The sequence below is a fragment of the Vitis vinifera genome, chromosome 7, assembly GCF_030704535.1.
Source record: "Vitis vinifera cultivar Pinot Noir 40024 chromosome 7, ASM3070453v1".
Taxonomy (NCBI): Eukaryota; Viridiplantae; Streptophyta; class Magnoliopsida; order Vitales; family Vitaceae; genus Vitis; species Vitis vinifera.
Window position 1 is genome coordinate 25,089,396 of NC_081811.1, and position 18,987 is coordinate 25,108,382.

General features: G+C 36.2%; 1 protein-coding gene and 1 long non-coding RNA gene across 4 annotated transcripts; one reads left to right on the forward strand and one right to left on the reverse strand.

The window, feature by feature from the left end:
• Window positions 1-907: 907 nt before the first annotated feature.
• Window positions 908-8,615, forward strand: LOC104878398 (uncharacterized). Of its 3 annotated transcripts, none has more exons than XR_009466232.1 (2): window positions 908-993; window positions 1,674-8,615. It is a non-coding gene; the product is annotated as an uncharacterized LOC104878398 (long non-coding RNA). The 3 variants fall into 3 exon arrangements; XR_009466230.1 differs by lacking the exon at window positions 908-993 and adding an exon at window positions 1,006-1,169; XR_009466231.1 differs by lacking the exon at window positions 908-993 and adding an exon at window positions 1,178-1,500.
• Window positions 8,616-8,726: 111 nt separating this feature from the next.
• On the reverse strand, window positions 8,727-12,282 carry LOC100257129 (transcription factor GTE7). Its single transcript, XM_010648689.3, has 3 exons — window positions 9,862-12,282; window positions 9,580-9,778; window positions 8,727-9,492 (listed from the first exon to the last, which is right to left on the reverse strand). The coding sequence occupies exons 1-3, from the start codon at window positions 11,440-11,442 to the stop codon at window positions 9,407-9,409; spliced, it is 1,866 nt and encodes a 621-aa protein (XP_010646991.3). The 5' UTR covers window positions 11,443-12,282; the 3' UTR covers window positions 8,727-9,406.
• Between the last annotated feature and the right edge of the window lie 6,705 nt (window positions 12,283-18,987).

Here is an 18,987-nt window from a genome sequence, read left to right on the forward strand (position 1 = left end):
TTTGTATTGCTAATATTTTTTATAACTTATCTTTGTAGTCAAGATTCAACAAGCACTAATGATAAATTTAATCAATTACAAATTTGTCTTTCCACCACTTTGAGTTTGGAAGTTCAATCGAGTTCACAATCCTACGAGCATTATAAAAAGGGTTTGGGAATTTATGTTCAATTTGATCCTAGTTGTCAATATACTCTAGCTCTAAATTTACTCATCTACCTTATTCATAAGGGAAATTATTTGTGCATTAATATATATTGGTTTAAAAGCAAAGTATTATTACTGTCTTTGTCTTATTATGGGTAATTAGATTAATAGAAGTATTTTGTAATGATCAAGTAATGACAGTCTTACCAATATTGCTTTTCTATACACATGTGGCTTGACTTATAATGCAAAAAGGAATTTCAATTGATAGAGATAAGAAATAGAAGTGTCTCATCAAATGTGTTAGAAATTTATGCACATGAATTTCAAGTTCTATGAAATCAAAGAATAAGAAAATAAAGAACAAAATTTAATTTATATCAATAAAAATGAAAATACAATCGTGTATGATATTATTTCAATTAAAGAATATATTATCTTTTAATTTAATTTTTCGAGTTCATATCTATTCAAAGATAATAATCACGTACTCTTAATTTGACTTATTCAAGAATTTATTAGATTGAATTTTCTTCACTTTACTCAAACAAATTTAAATAGGATTGAAAAACACTTGGTAAAACTTTTTTTTAATAACAAAATAAAAAGATTTATTCCTTTCATAATTATGAGATTTTTTTTCTTGAAACCTCATGTGGGGGACCAACAAGGCAGTCCACACCCAACAAGGCAACAACTAAACACCACCTCGTGTTTGTTGGAAACAGAGGAATTAAACGACAACGTTTCATCACCCGTTTTTGACGTGGTGGCAAATGGGTTGGTACGTCGTGTATCGCCTCATCATTTGGCCAGCCGTGTCTTTTTGACCCGCTCAAACTCAAAGTAAAATTCATTCACTCTTCGAAACCCACCAAAAAAAAAAAAAAAAAATCTATGTTGATTTGGAGAAAATTCACAGCACAAATTCATAAATCACTTACCCATTTAGTATTATCTTTGTGGCTTGTTTTCCAAGACAGCGTTCCCACCATTCCTCTTTGATCTCCTGCCTTTTTATGGTATCCGGGGCTAATGATTTATATTCGTTTTCTATAAGGAACTGTCCCTGGATCTATTTCCATTTTTCATTTTCCCTTTTATTTTTTCTTTTTCTTTTCTTATATATAGATTTTTAAATCATTGCTCCATATGAAAGCCAAATGATTCTCAGTTCTTTTCTTGAAACTATTTATCAAATTTATTGGGTTGTTACTTCTTGTTAATGGTTTGTTTTATAATTTTAAAAGACATAAGCAGCTTTGAAGAACACTGCACAAAATTTATTTGGGTCTGAGCAGGATTTTGGACCATAAACCCCTTCAACAAACCTTCAGATTTTTGAGATTCACAGTAATATGACTTATTAAAACTCATACAGTGAATCTGTCTGTCTGTCTATATCTCTCAAGCTTAAGTCAATATTCACTTTCCTTTTAGACTCATTTAGATTGATAAGGTTTTCCTGTGGTTTGGGCATTTGGCAGAGAATGAAAAATATTGATGCCGTTTTCTTTTGATTGCAGGTGATTGGTATATGTTGATGAAGATTTAGGCATAGCAGGAACCTGAGGTATGTTTTCTGGATTTCTTCTGTGAGTGGTTTTTACTCAGCTTTGGTGTTGTTCTGTGCTGGATCTGTTCTGATGAACTACGGTGGATACTCTGCCATTTTTTTTTGTTCTTTTTGTAATGGGGTATTGTTGGTCATATGGGTGTTGTATTCTTCTCCATTCAAGAAACTAGACACAGGGCTACACCCAATTAAAGAAAAGTTAAATTAATATAGGCATTCTGGAGCATGGGTGAAAGATGTTTTTCTTCCCTTAGTTCAGAAAAATGTAAACTTCTGTAGCTTCTATAGGAGCTCCCTTTCTAGCCGAATACTGCAATTTGGTGGAATTCCTCTGTAGAACCTAAATCCTAGAAGGCTGGGTTATCTGTGCTGTGCTAGGCCAATGAAGGCATCTAGTTGTTTCAATTGAATGGCAGTCATAATTTTGATTTAAAATCTATAAAACGTGGTCTCTAATTTCCTTGTATCTATTGGCACAAGTTATTTGTTGATCAAGAACATTCATTGGGGAAAAAAAATTAGCATGTTATCCAATAGATGGGAGATATAGCTTCTTGTACTGGATGGAGCTAGTCTCAAACCTGCAGATTGTTCCCAAGAAAAGGTTCGGATTCTTCTGAAAGTTTGATATTAATAGTGTTTACTATAATAATATTGTTATATTACAAAGAGAGATGAAGACTAATGACCAATGTCTAATTCAATAGAAGATATGGAAGAAAACCAAATGATTACTCTTCCTGTTATGCATAGGTATCTCGTAGAGTTCAATAACACAATTAATTTGTCCAATCCCTTCCATATTAGGCTTTTACATCTCTTTTCAAAAGAATGATTGGTTCTTCCTTCACTACCTCTTCCTTTTTTCTCGATAAGCAAAGAAAAATATATTAGAAGCACCTAAAAAAAGGCTCACAAAAAAATACACGATGTATACAAAGACACCAAAAGGCCAACCAAAGCTGAGGGATAAACAAAAAATTTCCTTGACTCACTTAGAGCTCAACCAATCAATGAACTCTAGCATGAACAAAGAGCTATCACCTATGTACACTCTAGCCCATCCCTAAAAAGCATACATGAAGCGCTGATTGGTAGCTTGGTCCCCTTTTCCAATATTTTCAAAATTCTCTTGTTTCTTTCTTTGCAGATGGTCCAAATAAACACAAAGAAGCAGCTTTCCGGGATTTTTTCTTCTTCTTGACAAAGTATCTATGCCACCCCAAATAGAGCCAAAATGGGCTATCACAACATAATTGCTTTTGTGTGGGGAAGGAGGATATGATCAATGGTTTCTTCATCTCCTTTGCACAAAAAACATCTGTTCTGGATTTATCACCCCCTCCTTTTAAGCTAGTCTAATGTTAACATTCTCCCCCATGTGGCTTCCCATGCAAAAAGGCCTGCCCTCACCAGGACCCAAGAAATCCAAGTCATTGAATGGACGAGTAAGAGATTTTACTAAGAAATTGCCACATCTTGATTTTAGTTGAACCATCTAATCCTTTATGTCTATGCAAATCGATTGTTCTTGTAATCTCTTGAAAAAAGCCTCCATCTCATCTATTTCCCGTCATGGATTTGTCTTGTGAATCTAGGTTTCTGGCCCCCCCTCATTCTACTCCCACATCTCGGCTATCCTATCCAAGCATCTTCTCTTGTTCTTCCTAGAACAGAATACTAATAAAAGAACCACTGAACTTGATCTCAAATTTTTATGCAGAATTTAGAATCTTTTACTTTGAATTGCTGATTCTAGAATCTAGATATGACATCATCTTAAAAAAAGGAAAAAAAAAGTTCTTAAAAGTGCATCATAGTTAATAAAGTCTTCAAATGTGGCTTTCTAGTTAGTTTTTCTAGTTGGAGAAATGTATGTTAGCTCATGTAGAATTAAAGAGATGGTGGAATAGTAAACTCTTTAGTTAATGTGCTAATACATTCTAAAAACTAGATATAATTTAGTGGTATGTGATTCATTTTTCCTAGGCATATTCTCAGAATGCCATGGCCTTAATCTTCCAACCTTGTAGCCACATGGAAAAGGATGATCAATGGCATATCAAACTTTACTCCATATGAAATGATACATTTTGGGGGTGTGATGGTACCAGCTCATAGTGTATAAGTGAAGGCTCCAAAGCCTGATTCCAAGATTTAAAACTCTTATATGACACTCTCAAGCTGTGCGGGGTCCAGTTGGGTGGTTTCTAGTCATTTAGATGTGTTTAAGTTTTCTTGTAAATGGTTTACATGTTTAAAGTAGAACGAAAGCCAAGCTATTACGGGGATTAACATGGTATTACTATTCAAACGATTGTACTAAAATTGGAGTGAGATAAGAAAGATTTTACATCCTTTTTACTTGGTCTAAATTAAGGGCTGAGAATCTCAATATCCTTTTAGTTTAAGGGAAAGGATTAATTATTTTTATGGAGTATAAGTCTACAACAGTGTTAGACCTATCTCTTTTCAAGGATAATGATAGATTAATGAGAATTCGGAGCTTTGAAACTCTTGTAGTGGGTATGATTACTTAGGAAACATTCAATATGAATGCCTAGGTTTTCTCCTCCTGCTTTTTCTTCTTTTCCTTCATTTAATTCCTTTGAGAATAATGACTGGTTTGCTGTTTGGTACTTAAACCACATATAAGCCCTTGATCAACTGGAATTAACTGTTAAATTTAATCACAGATTTTTATTCTGACCATTTCTAGTCACTCTCAAACCTTTCTAAGCAATCCCTAATTAATTTTCTTTTCTCAAGTTAGTGCCAGTGTTGGTTTGTTGTGTTTAGGGGGAACTAGTTTAGTATTCTCTGGCTGCCACTCAAATTAAAAATGAGGCTTGCTTTGTGCTAATTAATGCTTCATGTGTAATCAGACTTGTAAAAATTGCATATGAACTCCTGCTATTGGTTTGGTCTATCTTAGTTTGCTTTGATTATTTTGTGCAACCTATGAATGGGAACCTGGAGTTGAGATGCATGATTCAAAGATTGAAGTCCTCATTATCTTGGCCCTAATTTTCCTAACATTTTACCAAATCTTGTCAATGATTTATGGATAAATGGAAATATATTTCTATTTACTTCCTTGTTCAGGTTGCTGGTAATCCTCATAGTATCTTCTCACTTTGAGTTAACTGGAAGCACAAGCCTTCTAATGCATGCCAAAAGTCTCACTGTAAATTGTCATAATAATATGAGTGGGTAGTATGATCAATTGCTTCCCCTTTTTCCTTTTATCATATCTTGCTAAATACTTCTTTCTTGACTCTATAATATGTTCTTGAAGTCATTCTTCTTCAATGCACCAATGGAGATGATTTTTCAACTTTCAAACCTCATAACTTCCCCGAAACTTTATCCCTATGTAGATTGTTATACTAATGAGTATGAGATCAATACATGAGTCTGAGTAAACACCAGAGTGTGAGAAAATAGGTTTCTATTGCCTTTCCAGAATGCTTTACTCATTGGTTTAAGAAGGATTTACTTGTAAGTGAATTTAAAAAGGATTGGAGGGAGGATAGTTTGGTGGCATTAAGACAAGTAACCTGTGAAACTATTTTGGCGGTTTGAGTTGCCTTGTAAATAGATCAAACAGGATCAATAGCAAATCTCAATCAATATGGCAGACACATTTTTCTTCGATTCCTTCATTTGGCCTTGTGGTTGAAAAAGGGATAACAATAACTTAAGGGCATGTTTGAATATCTTTGTGCAGTTGTCTGTTTAAATATGAAGTATGGTGCGCATTCATTTTATTTAGTTTCATCATGTCATGTGAACAGGAAGTTATTGAATGATTATGAATTGTGGCTTGAGAAGATTTGAAATTTCTTCATTTGGATGAGGTGAAACTTCTGTTACTTTGGGTTAGGAGACAACCTAGCAGGGGTAGGCTGAGGATGGAGACTGAATAACTTCCTGAAGTTTCTTTTCAATCCTCTTCATAGGAAACTTGTAAATGAGACGAAGAGATGTTTATTAAGCATTTTGAAGACATTGCAGTCATTCTTTACAATCCTAAAACTTTTTAACCATAGGTTGTGGGTGGAGTTTCTTTTGGTTCGGGAACAGGGATAAATGTGAAGTGGCTAGAACCACATGGTCAAGTCAGAGGAAATCTGGCCAAAGATGCTGAACACATATTGGGATACCTGATTAGGAACTTCTTGATGTTTTTTTTTCGGTGTCTTGAGTAGATAAAACAATAAAATATTATTTCTATTGTTAATGAAAGATACCAGGTGCTGATGATTAACCTACTCACATCTTTTCCATCCCTGTCTTGCATCATGATGAAATTAGAATGCTGCCTAGATGAGCCCTAGTTTTTTGTTTTATCCGAAGCTGAATGCAACATCTTAAGCTTGCCGTTAGTCTCAAGAAATGAATATTGTAAACCTTTATACTTCCCTATATGTCTAAACTTGGCATATACCATCAGTCTCGATCTCCATCTTAATCAATCTAGTTTTGCCTGTTTTCCTGAAAAGTTTGGTGTCACATTTGTTTGTTGTTTTGGGAGGTTCTGGTTCACCTTTATGCGAGGTCCTTTGTAGGTGTCTAATTGTAGCATGATCTGCCCTTTTCCTTGAAATTGAAATTCCAAAGCTATGTCCCAGATCATTACCTTGAAATTTTCACTGGATTTTGTTTACAAGATTCATATGCTTTTGTGTGCTTCAGCAAACTAACACTTTTGAAAGTGTACAGATGAACATGGATAAATGGTAGTCAGGTAATTACACTGAGGCACTGGGCTTCTTGCTTCATTATCTTTCAATTTATTTATTTTTCTTTTTTTGGGTCAAATATTCTTTCAATATCCATCTGCCCTTTTTCTCACCGCTTTCCCAAAGTCCTTCAAAATACAAACTACCTTTTTATTCAGTGTTTTCCTTGAAACTTCCTCAAGGAAAGTGATGTGATAAAATGGCCCACGGGATTCTTTTGTTCCTGAGAGAAGACGTGTTCTTTAGCAGTGAGTTGGCCACCTTTCGATGCCTTAAAAACATTTCAAGGTCACATCTTTGATCTTGACTTGCCTTCTAAAAGGAGTAGAAACACCACATCACATATTTGGCCTTGCATGTTCTGACTATTTATACTTCCCAAATTTTAGAATTGTTGTCGGGGAGGTCCTCTTGCTGCTCACCAATGTCAACCCCACATTGATCTCCTACTGAGATTTATAATCAGGCAAAAGAATGACACCCATCCCAACCATAATTTATATAATATACAATGCCTTCTGATTAAAAGAGTTAATAAAATGACTTTAAATAACACCCAAAATTGAGATACCATTCTGTCTCAGTAGTTCTTGAGTTTTATCAAGAAGTGGAAGACAGAATCTTAATCTTGAGGTTATTCTCACCAAGTAAAGATGTTCAAATGTCTCTTTTTATCCTCCTCTACATGTATTACTTTAAAAATTTTGGAATCATCTGAATTACATGTCTCCATTTCTCTCACTTTTCGTCAGCTTTCCTAGAAAAGTCTGATTAGGGTCCCAGTTGTCTTTGTTGGTTAATCCTTTGCTGAGACCACCTTGTTTTGGGAACTTCTGTTTCATTCCTGGATCAGGTGCTTTCTCATTAGGCATTGCTTCTTGTTGTAAGATATTGTCCATCTTGGCTGACACTTGATTTCAAATTCACTATATTTTGTCACTGAAGATTTTGGCTTTCTGTGTGCTTTCAGTACTGAAACTCTAGAAAAAGAATGGAATTGACAGCACTGATGTTTGTTTCAGAAATAGTAGTTAATTTTCTTAAGTAATAGCAAATTGTCATTATCTTTGAGCCTTGTCTGTGAAGCTTCCTAAAATAAAGTGAAGTTATTAACATGGCCCACAAGCTTTTCTTGCAACTGGGGGGAAATGAGTTGTCCATGTTTGGTGCTTGAATCATTTGGGATCACATGGTTGATCTCCACTTAACCTCTAAAGAAATGAGTATTTTTAATTCTTTTCCATTTTCTTTTTTCTGTTTTGCCATGATAACTGATCATTTACATGTTTCAAGTTACAGACACTTGAGGGGGTGGGGTTGTCATGCCTGTGGGGCTTGCTGTGCATATACACAGCAGTACAACCCGGCAGAAGTTTTTTCACTCACTTGGTTATTTATTTCTGTATAGGTAGCTAAATACTTGGTTGGTTGTGTTGACTTTGTACCCATGATCTCTCTAAATGTTATAGCAAATAATTTTGTGGGGGTTCAATTCTTGAGATATGAATGCAAGCAATTCTGAATTTGTTACACTCTAAAAGTTTCATTTTTAATCTGAGTCTTTGGATTTAGTCATCATCGACTGTGTCATTTTTTCTGAAAGATGCGTGTTAAGAGGCATGGCGGAAATTTGGGGGCTGAAGCCTGGAGAGTCCAACTGGGAAGGCAGTACCAGGTACACATCAAACAGCCATGTTTTGTAAATATTACATGTTTACATAATTTCCCTATGTTTTTTGGCTACATTTTGCTCTTCATGGAGTGTCGTTGAGATTAATGTTTTAGTTCATGGTTGACAACTCTTCCAAAGGAAATTGCAAACTGCCTGTTGCCCTTTTTGCCTTTATTGTAGACGCCAGTTCTGAACAAAAACCACAAAAAAATGTGAAGCATAGATGAACTGGGTGGGTGCTCTTGTTTTTCGAAGTCCTCAGCCTTCAACACTTGTTGGTCCTTTTGCCTTTATTGTAGGCGCCAGTTCATACCAAAAACCACAAAAAAAAATTGTGAAGCATTGATGAACTGGGTGGGCGCTCTTGTTTTTCGAAGTCCTCAGCCTTTTTAACACCTGTGAACCTGTTTTTGAAACATTTTTATCAAGTAAATATAGTATGAGAACTGTGAAGAAGCTTACAATTGCGGCTCAATCTCCTTGGCTTTAGATAGGGTTCAAATCAGCCCGACAGGGTTCCATCTCTGACATTATGCCAAAATGGACATCAAGGCCATCAATTGGCTCAAGATTCACAAGTGGATAATGGAAGAAGGTAATTGTTGGGTATTCATTAATTCAATCAAAGGAGGCTAAAAAGCATAAAGAAAAGCTCGACCAAGGTGAAGAAGGAGATGAGGGCAAGGTACATAGCTGTTTTTTTCCTTTCAGAAAATTTCAAAAAAAAAAAAAAAAACCACATGCTATCTCATTCATGGGTAAGGCAAAGGTTTCTTTTGCTCTTTGATCTCTCTGTACATTTTTCTGCTATGCGTCTTGACCACTCCGAAAATCATGTGGTGGTGTTATACCCTACAAAAAATATCTCAACCCATCCTCTTCTCACTTCTATCTGGGTCCCCTGCACTAAAAACCTACCCTATCTTCTAACTCCTACTATCTATCTACTTCGTTCATCTCCTGGTTTCTAAAAACATCTCCTGGATTTAAGCCATTCTCTCTTTACATATGGTACAAATGGAACCCCCACCAATCTCTCCAGCTCACTCCAGTTTCTCATCCATTCTGTACCATCCAAAACAAAAAACAACATAGCAAACAAAGCCACAAAGCCACAATTCCGAGAACACTTCAGAACCCCCTCAATCACCTGCCTGCTTCTAGAAGTTTCCTTGTCCATGTCAAGTAACTTCTCAGTCTCAATCACACATCCAGTCCTCCCTTCACTCGAGAGTTGAAACTTGTCCACACTAATAATCAATCATTTTAGGTCACAGATGCGTCCTTGGATTCTGCACAGGGCGAATGAACACTGTCTGCATCAGAATCACTCCCAGAAGAACTGCCCGAATCTGAAAATGCAACAAGCCAATAATGAGGAGCCAGAAACAACAATGCCTGCAACAGACAAGAGAGTAACCACAAGAGAGAACCCATACCACTGGATGAGGAGTCATCACTACTAGAACTAGAGCCACTGGAACTACGTGAACTGCTGCTGGCATAAGCAGCATCTTTGTCTATCTCCACAGGTGGGAAGTGACTCACCGGCATCTCCTCTCCAATATCAACATCCTCCTCCCCTATTTCACCTTTCTTGTTCTTCTGCCCCACGTCAGGATTATCAGTCACAGGAGACTGCATTTGAACATCATTAGTCAAATCATATGCACAAAATATGCAATAGAAATGGGGCCTCCTTCAAGTAGCAATGACATTACCTTGTTGAGTTGGGTAGCCAGAGTCTGGTTCATAATAAGTCCTTGCCTCCTAATCTTGCTCTCCATCTTCTTATAGTTGCTCACGAACCTATCAAGCTCCCACAATGTCTCAATGTCAACAGCCTCAATATCAAGCTCGATATCATCCCCATCTTGAGCCATGTGGGGATTTCTCTTCCTTATGATAGCCACCAACTGCTCCATCTTCTCGGGGGGCACATTCTCAAGATTCATCCCCAATTTGGCCTTCTCCTCAAAGCTCATCTCCCTTTTGACCTTGTCCTTGGCCCTAGGCTTTGGTAACTTTCCGGATGATCTTGGCACCAAGGGGTTCACAGTTGGGGCTGCGGCAGGAACAGGTGCAGACATTGGCATCGGGATCTGAGCTGATGGAGGCGCCAAATGTGCAGCTTGTGCTCTGACCGTATCAGATTTCTTGGGCATCCTAGATGGAGCTGGAACTGGAGCCAAAGGCAACTGCCTATGCCGTGCTTCTTCTACCTCGTTCTCAAACTTTCTGTAGGCGGGATTGAACATCTCATCAAAGAGACTGAGAAGGTGTTCCGACATATAATACACATCTTGGCCTTTGGGATTGTAAAGCATTGCATTTCTGAAAGTTAACCGAACATCTGAAGCGAAATCAAGTGGTGACAAGTATACTTTTCTTTCAAGTTTGGATTTCACACTGCCCAAGTCCATTGGCTGCTTGACTATCTTGTGATAATCGTGAAGCCCTAATCCAACCACATCGACCGGCTTATTGAACACCCACCCGAACTTGTGCTTCATCAGCTTCGTCAAGATCTGACCACACCTTCTCATCATACTCGACACAAGTTTGTCCATTAATGGCTCCGGCTCCGGCTCCGGCTCCGGCATCGGACGCTTTGAATCTCTACCTGAGGCAACCGGTAAGCTACGTTTGCTTCCCGAAACCTTCTTACTTTTCGGGGACACAGTTTTATTCTTTCCGATCAAGAATTCGGACGGCGGATAGCATTGGTTCGCCTTGGGAGTACGCTTCTCCTTGGAGGCAGCCGCGCCGGGCGAATCCAATGCGTACTTGATCTGAAGAGGCGGTGGTCTAGGTGTGGAAATGGCTTCTCTGCCACCATGGCTGCTAGAAAGGTGAGGAGCAGGGTAAACAGATCTGGATTCGAAGTCTCTCGATTCGATCCGATTCCTCAGGTTCCTGACCTGGTCCAGCTCCAATAACAAGCGCTTCTTTAGCTCCTTCAGCTCTCTTCTTGAATACGCACCGAGATTGAAGGTGACATATCCACCCTGAGATGACTCCTTCCGATCGTTGAGGCTAATCGCTTTCCGGTTGAGTGACGACGAATCATTGGCCACGGGTGAAAGAAGAGAGGCTGCCGGTGGCTCGTTGGTGCGGCGAAACTGAGCCTTGCTTGGAAGATCATGGATCTGCCTACTAAGATTAAGATCAGAGTTAGGGTTAGGGTTAGGGTTAGGAATGAACTTGAGACGAGAATTGTTGTTGTTGGTGTATTTCCTCATATAAACCTTTCGTTCCCCCCAATACGCTTCATTCCGACTAGCCAAAACGGCCGATGCCATGTGCAATCAGGGTTCCGGTGCCGGATTCGTCGGATACCGGCTAATCTCCGGCAAAAAAACTCGATCTCTGGGAATGGCGGGAACTCATGTCGGGGCGCCGGGAATCTCAACTACCACCGGCCGGAGAGTAACTGCAGGAAAGAAGGCATAAAAAAGGCAGAGAAGCGTGAAAAAGGGGAACGTAGGGAGTAGGTCACGAGGGCTTCGATGACCCTCACCAGAACGAAGAACAAGAGAAGGGCACCCCCTCCTCTTAAAGGCAGCCAGATCTACCCGCTCACATATTGGGCACATCCTCAGCCATCGATGCTCTCCGTATTCATGATCCAACGGTGAGAGAGCGTTTCATCGCTGCCCGATCAATTGACCGGCCCCTCTGTCGGGGACGGCCTGGATCTGGCGTTGGATACATGTGGCAGAATTGGGACCGCAGATTGCGTGAGAATTTAAATTTTGAGGGGTGGGGGGTAAATATGGAAGGGGAGGATGGTGTCATTGACGGGGAGGTGGGGAGTGATGAGGTGGACGTGGGACCCAGCTGTTAAAAAATATCTTTTTGTTGGAGGGTGGAGGGAATCTTCTCCCGCCAAAATCAGGGGGTTCATTTTGCCAAGTTATCACCGCAAATGGGATTGCATTTGGCTGCCACGTCGGCATTCTTATGTAGAGTGTGTTGTCTGTGCGAACGCATAACGTTGTTGTTGATGTTGGAGTTGCACAAATGGCTTAAAGATATGGATGGCGTACCTCGTGTCGGAAGAACAAAGGCATCGCCAACCCATATTTTAAGTTAACCCCACAATTTTAAACCACCTCGCTTCTACTATATCAATCAATCACTATAACAGCACAATATTTTTGTATTAAAAAAAAAAGAAAATTGCCTTTATTATAAAGGCCGGCGACGACATTGCTGCAGAGTGGCTGGCCCCTCGGCCCTTCAATTATGCTTCTATGTTGGCCCAATTCCACAGCCTCTATTGTTACAAGTACTAGTTTTAGATTGTTTCTCCTGCTTTACTAAATACTAATTAGTAATTACTCACCCTTTCAAAAAGATATCTTATATGAAATTATTTGGAAAGAGAGAAGCTGACATGAAATTGTTTGATCCCTGCTGGCAAATCACCACATCAAGTTGGTTCCATTATAATTTCTGAATGCACCAAAGTGAGATTTCATGATGTGATTGAGGTCAATGGAGAGATGAAATTTCATGCCAAGTTAAAAGCATTATAGTTCTGGATCCCGACATCAGTTCATTGTGCAAGTGTTTTCAACATCAAATCACTCTCTTGTACTACGAGTGATATGAAGTTGCTGGTTTTTCTACCGCCACGTCTCAAACTGATCAGTTGGTTTATGCTGCTAGCTGTGTGACCAACTCTGACCGGAGAAAATGAATGTGCTAGCCCTATCTTTAGCATTAGATTGCAGTCAAGCCACGGAAAAATATTTACAATATTTGTAATTGAAGAACCAACACTAACCTGGGTTTCCAAAGACAGCGCCACCGACTTCATCAACCACCTTGGTCATGGTCGGCCAGTACCATAGCCATCAATACGTGATTCCTTGCCCTCATCACCACATCACCATTCTTTCCCTCCATGGCTGGAATTTGAAATCGACAACTCCATCTATTGATAGACCCAATGAAATTGCAGCCCCGTCACCATGACTTGCCTAAAAGGGTTTGACTCCTAATTGCATCCATCTCTTCCATGCATGTAAAATGACAGGCAAGGATTTGAAGAGAAGTGATCGTGACCTTGAAAAGTGAAAGAAGAGTTAGGGATTTAAGGGATTGCTTGGCAATATGATTATGATGAGGAGAAAACGTTTTGTTGTTGTAGGGCTATACCAATTGGCGCACGTCAGAACGGAACGGGATAATTCAAAGCCAATCTTGTGGAACTACCAACTCTTGGTGTGATCACAACAATTAATGCAATAATATAAGCTTTAAATGTGATTGATTCTACTCTCGTAATTACAGTGCATATAAAGCCTTATCCCCAAATCAAGGATCTTGGAAGCATCGTCTAACTATGCATTAATAAGACATGCAAGAATGTGGGTTGTTCAACTAATGGTATGGTTGAACTTACAAAACTGGCCAAACCAAGGCAGTATAAGAACTCAAAGATTGTTGCGAGCCAAGTACATAAGTGATATTAGTCTTTATTTCTGCTTACGCTGTCTCTATTTGTTTTGCCTTCTCACAAATGGTCCATGGCTAACTTGATTATCGAAGAGGGGTCAATCAAATCTACATTCATATTCTAACTAGTTATCTTCTATATTGCAAAGGAAGGATGCACTTTGGGATGGATTGGCCACTTTTCTAAGAGGCCATAATAGATTGACATTGTTTAAGGGAAGTAATAGAAAAGCTAGAGATGATAGTCATGGTGCAAACTTACACAAGTGATAGGCAATCGCAAGAGGACTTTCCATCATGGATGCAACTTAAAATACATATAACCATAATGGAAAAGAGACAAGCAAAGAAAAGAAAGAAACCTTGCAAGGAATAAAGGATCTAACAAAACGAAATGAGGTATTAGCCCAAGAAAATACTAGGCAAGAGGGTGAGATAATGTCAGTTCAACAACTTACTTCGCAAATGTCAAATAGAAGCTATATGCAAGAGAATAAGCAATATGAGAAGGAAATAGATCAAGAAAAATTGCATTTTGGGCAAAATATAGGGGAACCAATCGATTGGTGGTTAACTGATTGAGGTGGTTTAAGGAGTAATTTGTGTTCCTTTGGCAATGGTCATTGATTGAGCTATAAAGACCCAATGGTTGCTTGTGTTTCCACGACCATGTAATCAATTAATTGAGCGAGTTAATTGAACAATGCAGGCTATGCTATAAGGCTCCTATACTTCATTTATTGTAGAAGGATTTGTTCTAAACTATTCTTTAATCATTAGTTTAGATCTAAAGAATATTTTGAGTGCACATTAAACCAAAATCTGCATCATAGTGCACCTCAATCTTAGTTTCTTTGTATCAAATTGAGTCAAAATTGTATACTAGAATCAATCTTCTTTCATTTATATCATATAAGGCATTGTCAAGTGTGAGAACAATTTGGGAGCTCAAGAGTGAGATATCTCTTGAGAGTGTCCATTAAAACCATAATCTAAGGGAAAGAGTTTGAAGACTTAAGTCTTTAAAAGTCTTGTTGTCGTAAGGGTCTTATGAAACCATAATCCAAGTATAAATCTTAAATGCTTAGGTTAAAAGTTTTGTTAATGAAGCTCTCATTCAGTTAGAGTTTGAGAAGAGTGGATGTAAGTCAAGTTGCATCAAATCACTATAAAAACTTAAGTTTGCATTTTTATATCCTTTCTTTATTTTATATGCAATTGCTCTTCCATCACATTTACTATATTATAACATATAATTGTCACTTGCATTTTCAATTGTTTATATTTATAAAAAGTGATTGACATCCAATTCATCCTATTTGGATGATTACCCTAGGTTGATTAGTACATAAACTTAACGAACTGCTATTGAATCTCCTTTCTTTTTCATATAAGGTGTTAAACTTGGTATTAAATCCAATATCGATTTAACATCATATCATATCGGGTTTAATATATGATATAACAAATTTTTGTTTGGTGTTACTAGAAATGTTTATCATTTGGTATTGGAAATTTTGACGTCACAATGTGGTATCGATGTTGAACTATTTTATGTTGTCTTTTTTTCTTTGTTAGTTACATGTTTGTCATTGGTTTTGGGCTTTTGAAATTTTTTTCCCATATGGACTTTTGAGGTCATTTTTACTTAAGATGCTTTTGAAATCAAATGTTCATGCAATCCTTTCATATGATCTACATGTTTCTCACATTTTCTCTTATAGATTATCACCCATCATTTCATGTCCTAGTTGATTTTCATTTATGTATTTATTGTCTTCTATTGGTGTTATATCTATCAATTAATTAATAGAATGTCAAAGTTTTCTTAACTTGTCTAATAGAGACCAAATTTAATTTGAGCTCATTAGGGTGCCTAACACCTATTAGCATAAAATTTTTAAAAGCATGACATGATATAATAAATTTTAAAATTTTATTATTTATTAATAAATTTCTAGTTCACTTTTATCTATCCTCATTTCATGCATTATATCTGATTGGAGCTAAAATATATGCTCTAATGACATATATTTGATATGATTTATGCACCAAAGAACATTCAAATCATCCAACTTGACCTAAATCGATGCTAAGGCCCTAACCATGAGTTTAACTTGTACTTTGAAGACTTATATCAGGTTCAAGGAAATAAAATGGTGTAAGTTGAATCACTTTAGATTCTGAAAGATCGAGAAATGACTAAATGAGGAAATAAGTGAGTCAAGACTCATGGACCAGGAAAAAAGGCAAGATGAGGATATCATGAGTTTGGAATATGAGAAATGATCATTATGGAGTAAGAAAGAAGGCAAGAAAACATGGGAAATGAGATATGAAGCAAGATTCAGCTGCATGGAAATTTGGAACTCAAAATCTAGTAGCAACATATACTCTGACTTTGAGGACAAATTTGGAGTACTTCGCGAAGTCCATTTTAGACATACTATATATCATTTCGAAGCTCGGGAAGCCAAGAGTCCAATGCTTTAAAAGCTGTGCAAATCGGAGCTAAAATGAAGAAGTTATGACTATTTGAAGACAACTGTGCAAAGTTGAAGGGCCATTTTGAAATGATTTCGAAATTCAACTTATAAATTCGAAATCCAATTCAAAATGACCTCAATTTCAAATTCACCCACTGTCACTTTGATGTTTCACCTCCTCTACCTCATGAATTGCATCCAGGGCACTTCATCCACCCTGAGTAGGCCCCACACGACTAAAAATCACCATTTCATTATTTTTTTAATCATTTTTAGATAATTATTTTTGTAATAAGTAGCCAATGAGAGTGTGTCACATGTTAGGTAATTAATGATATTATATAAATTCTTTTAGTTCTAGGTTTCAAAGAGATCTTGGATTTTTTTTTTCCAAAGAGTTTGACATTGAAAGTGGAAGAAGAGAACTTTGGTTTGTTCTCTTTTTCTTTTTTTTTTATTAAATATATTGTTTTTAGTTTTTTTTTCATTCAAATTATGGATTTTTACCCTATTATGGATTGTGAATGTGATATCACCCTCATGAGAGGCTAAGAAGCCAACTTGGAGCTTGAAGTGTGAAAATCTAAGGACTAGAAAACCTATAGGGACAATAGGTAAATTATTGTAACAATGAGATTAATTATTGGTTGAGTGACAATTTATCAATTTTTTTTTTATTTTATCCTTGTAAGTTAGTTTAAGGAATGATACGGTAAGTTATTACTTGATTCTTGGTAATTATTAATCATTAGTTATCCTTGTCTTCTCTATCATTATTTGTCCCAAAATAAAGCTATAAGGAGTAGGAAGGATTAAAAAGTCAAATCTTAAACTGGTAATCAATCTCATTCATTTGATGGTTTTATGAATCTGTTTTGAAAAAAAAAATTAGGTTTCAAATGCAATTTTGAATTATAGAATTCAACTTGATCGCAAACGGCCAATGATCCCTAAACCCTAAGATCATATTACTTAAAAGTCCCAAACTTGAATTAATTAAATTTAAAATCAATATTCATTTTGTTATTAATTTAATTTGTTTTACTTAGTATCACATTATTCACATATCGTTTTTCACTTTAGAATTTAAACAAAAGCAATTCATTTATTCTAGTATTAACAATTTGCATAAACCAGTCCTTGAAGACAATACCCAGAGTACTACAAAAGTCGTGGTAACTCTTCCTCTAGTTTTTCTTGACCAAAGTTACTACATAAAAAGGCTAAGTATTTTGGTTCAACAAAGAAGTTCGGTCAATACCTTATAAGCATTCTAACTTACATCTTTTGCATTGCATGTTGGGTGCATTAAGAGTTATACAAAAGATCTAAGTTACAAGTTTTTTATAAGTAAATGACTTGTTCACAACCAATTTGTAGGCTTAGACAACTCATTAAAGGTTGTAGTGTGCTACCTCCTAATTGGAGGGATGACTAGTCTTAGTCATCGGGCTGAGTTTTCCATAGTGATTGTATTAGTGTGTATGGTTATAGTTTTCCCTTTTTAGCTATAGTTTTCCTCCTTTGCTCTTTTACCTATTTATTATTTAACCAATCCAAACTTGTAAACATTTTTTTCAAGTTATTTTGTTGTTCATGCAATTGAGATAATATGATGGCAAACCAAGTCTTAGCAAGCTTAAGCAATTCTCTTTATCTAGTAAAACACCTAATTATGTTGAGTAGTCTTTGAGTGGTTATAAATATAGATATTTAGTATTATAACCCTTTTCAATTAGAAAAATTAACGTATGATATTTCTTATAGAAATCATTGTTGATGGCAACATCATACCATCAACCCATAAAAATATTGGAATACAAAGAAAATAAATGATTTAAGTAAGAAAGTCACACCATATATTCAAGTTAGCAATTGAAGATGAGTTACTTGGGCACATCAGCATCACAAAGATACTTAAGGTAGTATAGAGAGAAGTGATGGTAGGTTATAATTCTTAGAGAATGAGCTATTGTTAATTTCATTGAGTGAGCACCGGGTGAGATGACCATCAATTACTAATTCAATTTCTTAGTCTTAGACCAAAACCGATTAACTAACCAACTTAAACCAACCATTGTATAAACTTATTTGGTTTGGTTGAGAGGTTAATTTAATCTATTTCGGTTAGATTAATTTTTCTAACCGTTTGATTAGAAATAGAATTAAAAATTGAATGAAATAAAAAAGCATCTACCCCTAGGTTAGTTACAACTACGACATTGATTATGCTAGTGATAATGATATACGAAGATGAACAATGGTCGATGATTAGTCTTAGTTCAATAATAATCTCTTAATGCAACAAAAGGCAACCTATAATACCTTTGTCAACCAAAAAGTATAGCATAGGATATTAAAAATATGGTGGGGAGTATAACTAATGATGGGTCTATAACAACCTCTAGATGATATATAACACTTAACTGTCGTAATAAATTAGCAATGACTTTGATCGAAGATCCAATTTCTATACAAGAGTGAAGCATACTGAAATGGAGTGCCATTATACAAAAGGAAATGTATATATGTAAACAGCATGAATAAATTAACCAAGTAATTGACTTTGTTAAAGAGTCGGTAAGCATTTGGTAAATTAATTTAATAACTTAAAATGATTTAATAACTTAACTTAAGTTATTAAGTAAATTAAAAATATTTAATAAATAATTTAATAGTATGACTTAAAATAAAAAATAATAAAATAATTAATTTATCTTTAAGTTTATATTTTTATTTTACTTTTTTTTCATTATTTGTTCTAATTATCTTTATAATCTATTTTGTTATTCCATGACCTTCATTATTATTTGATTTTCGTATAATTTATGAGAATAAATATGTCAACTTGATGATTTATAATAAACTTTAAGTTATTTTTATTAAACAATCTTA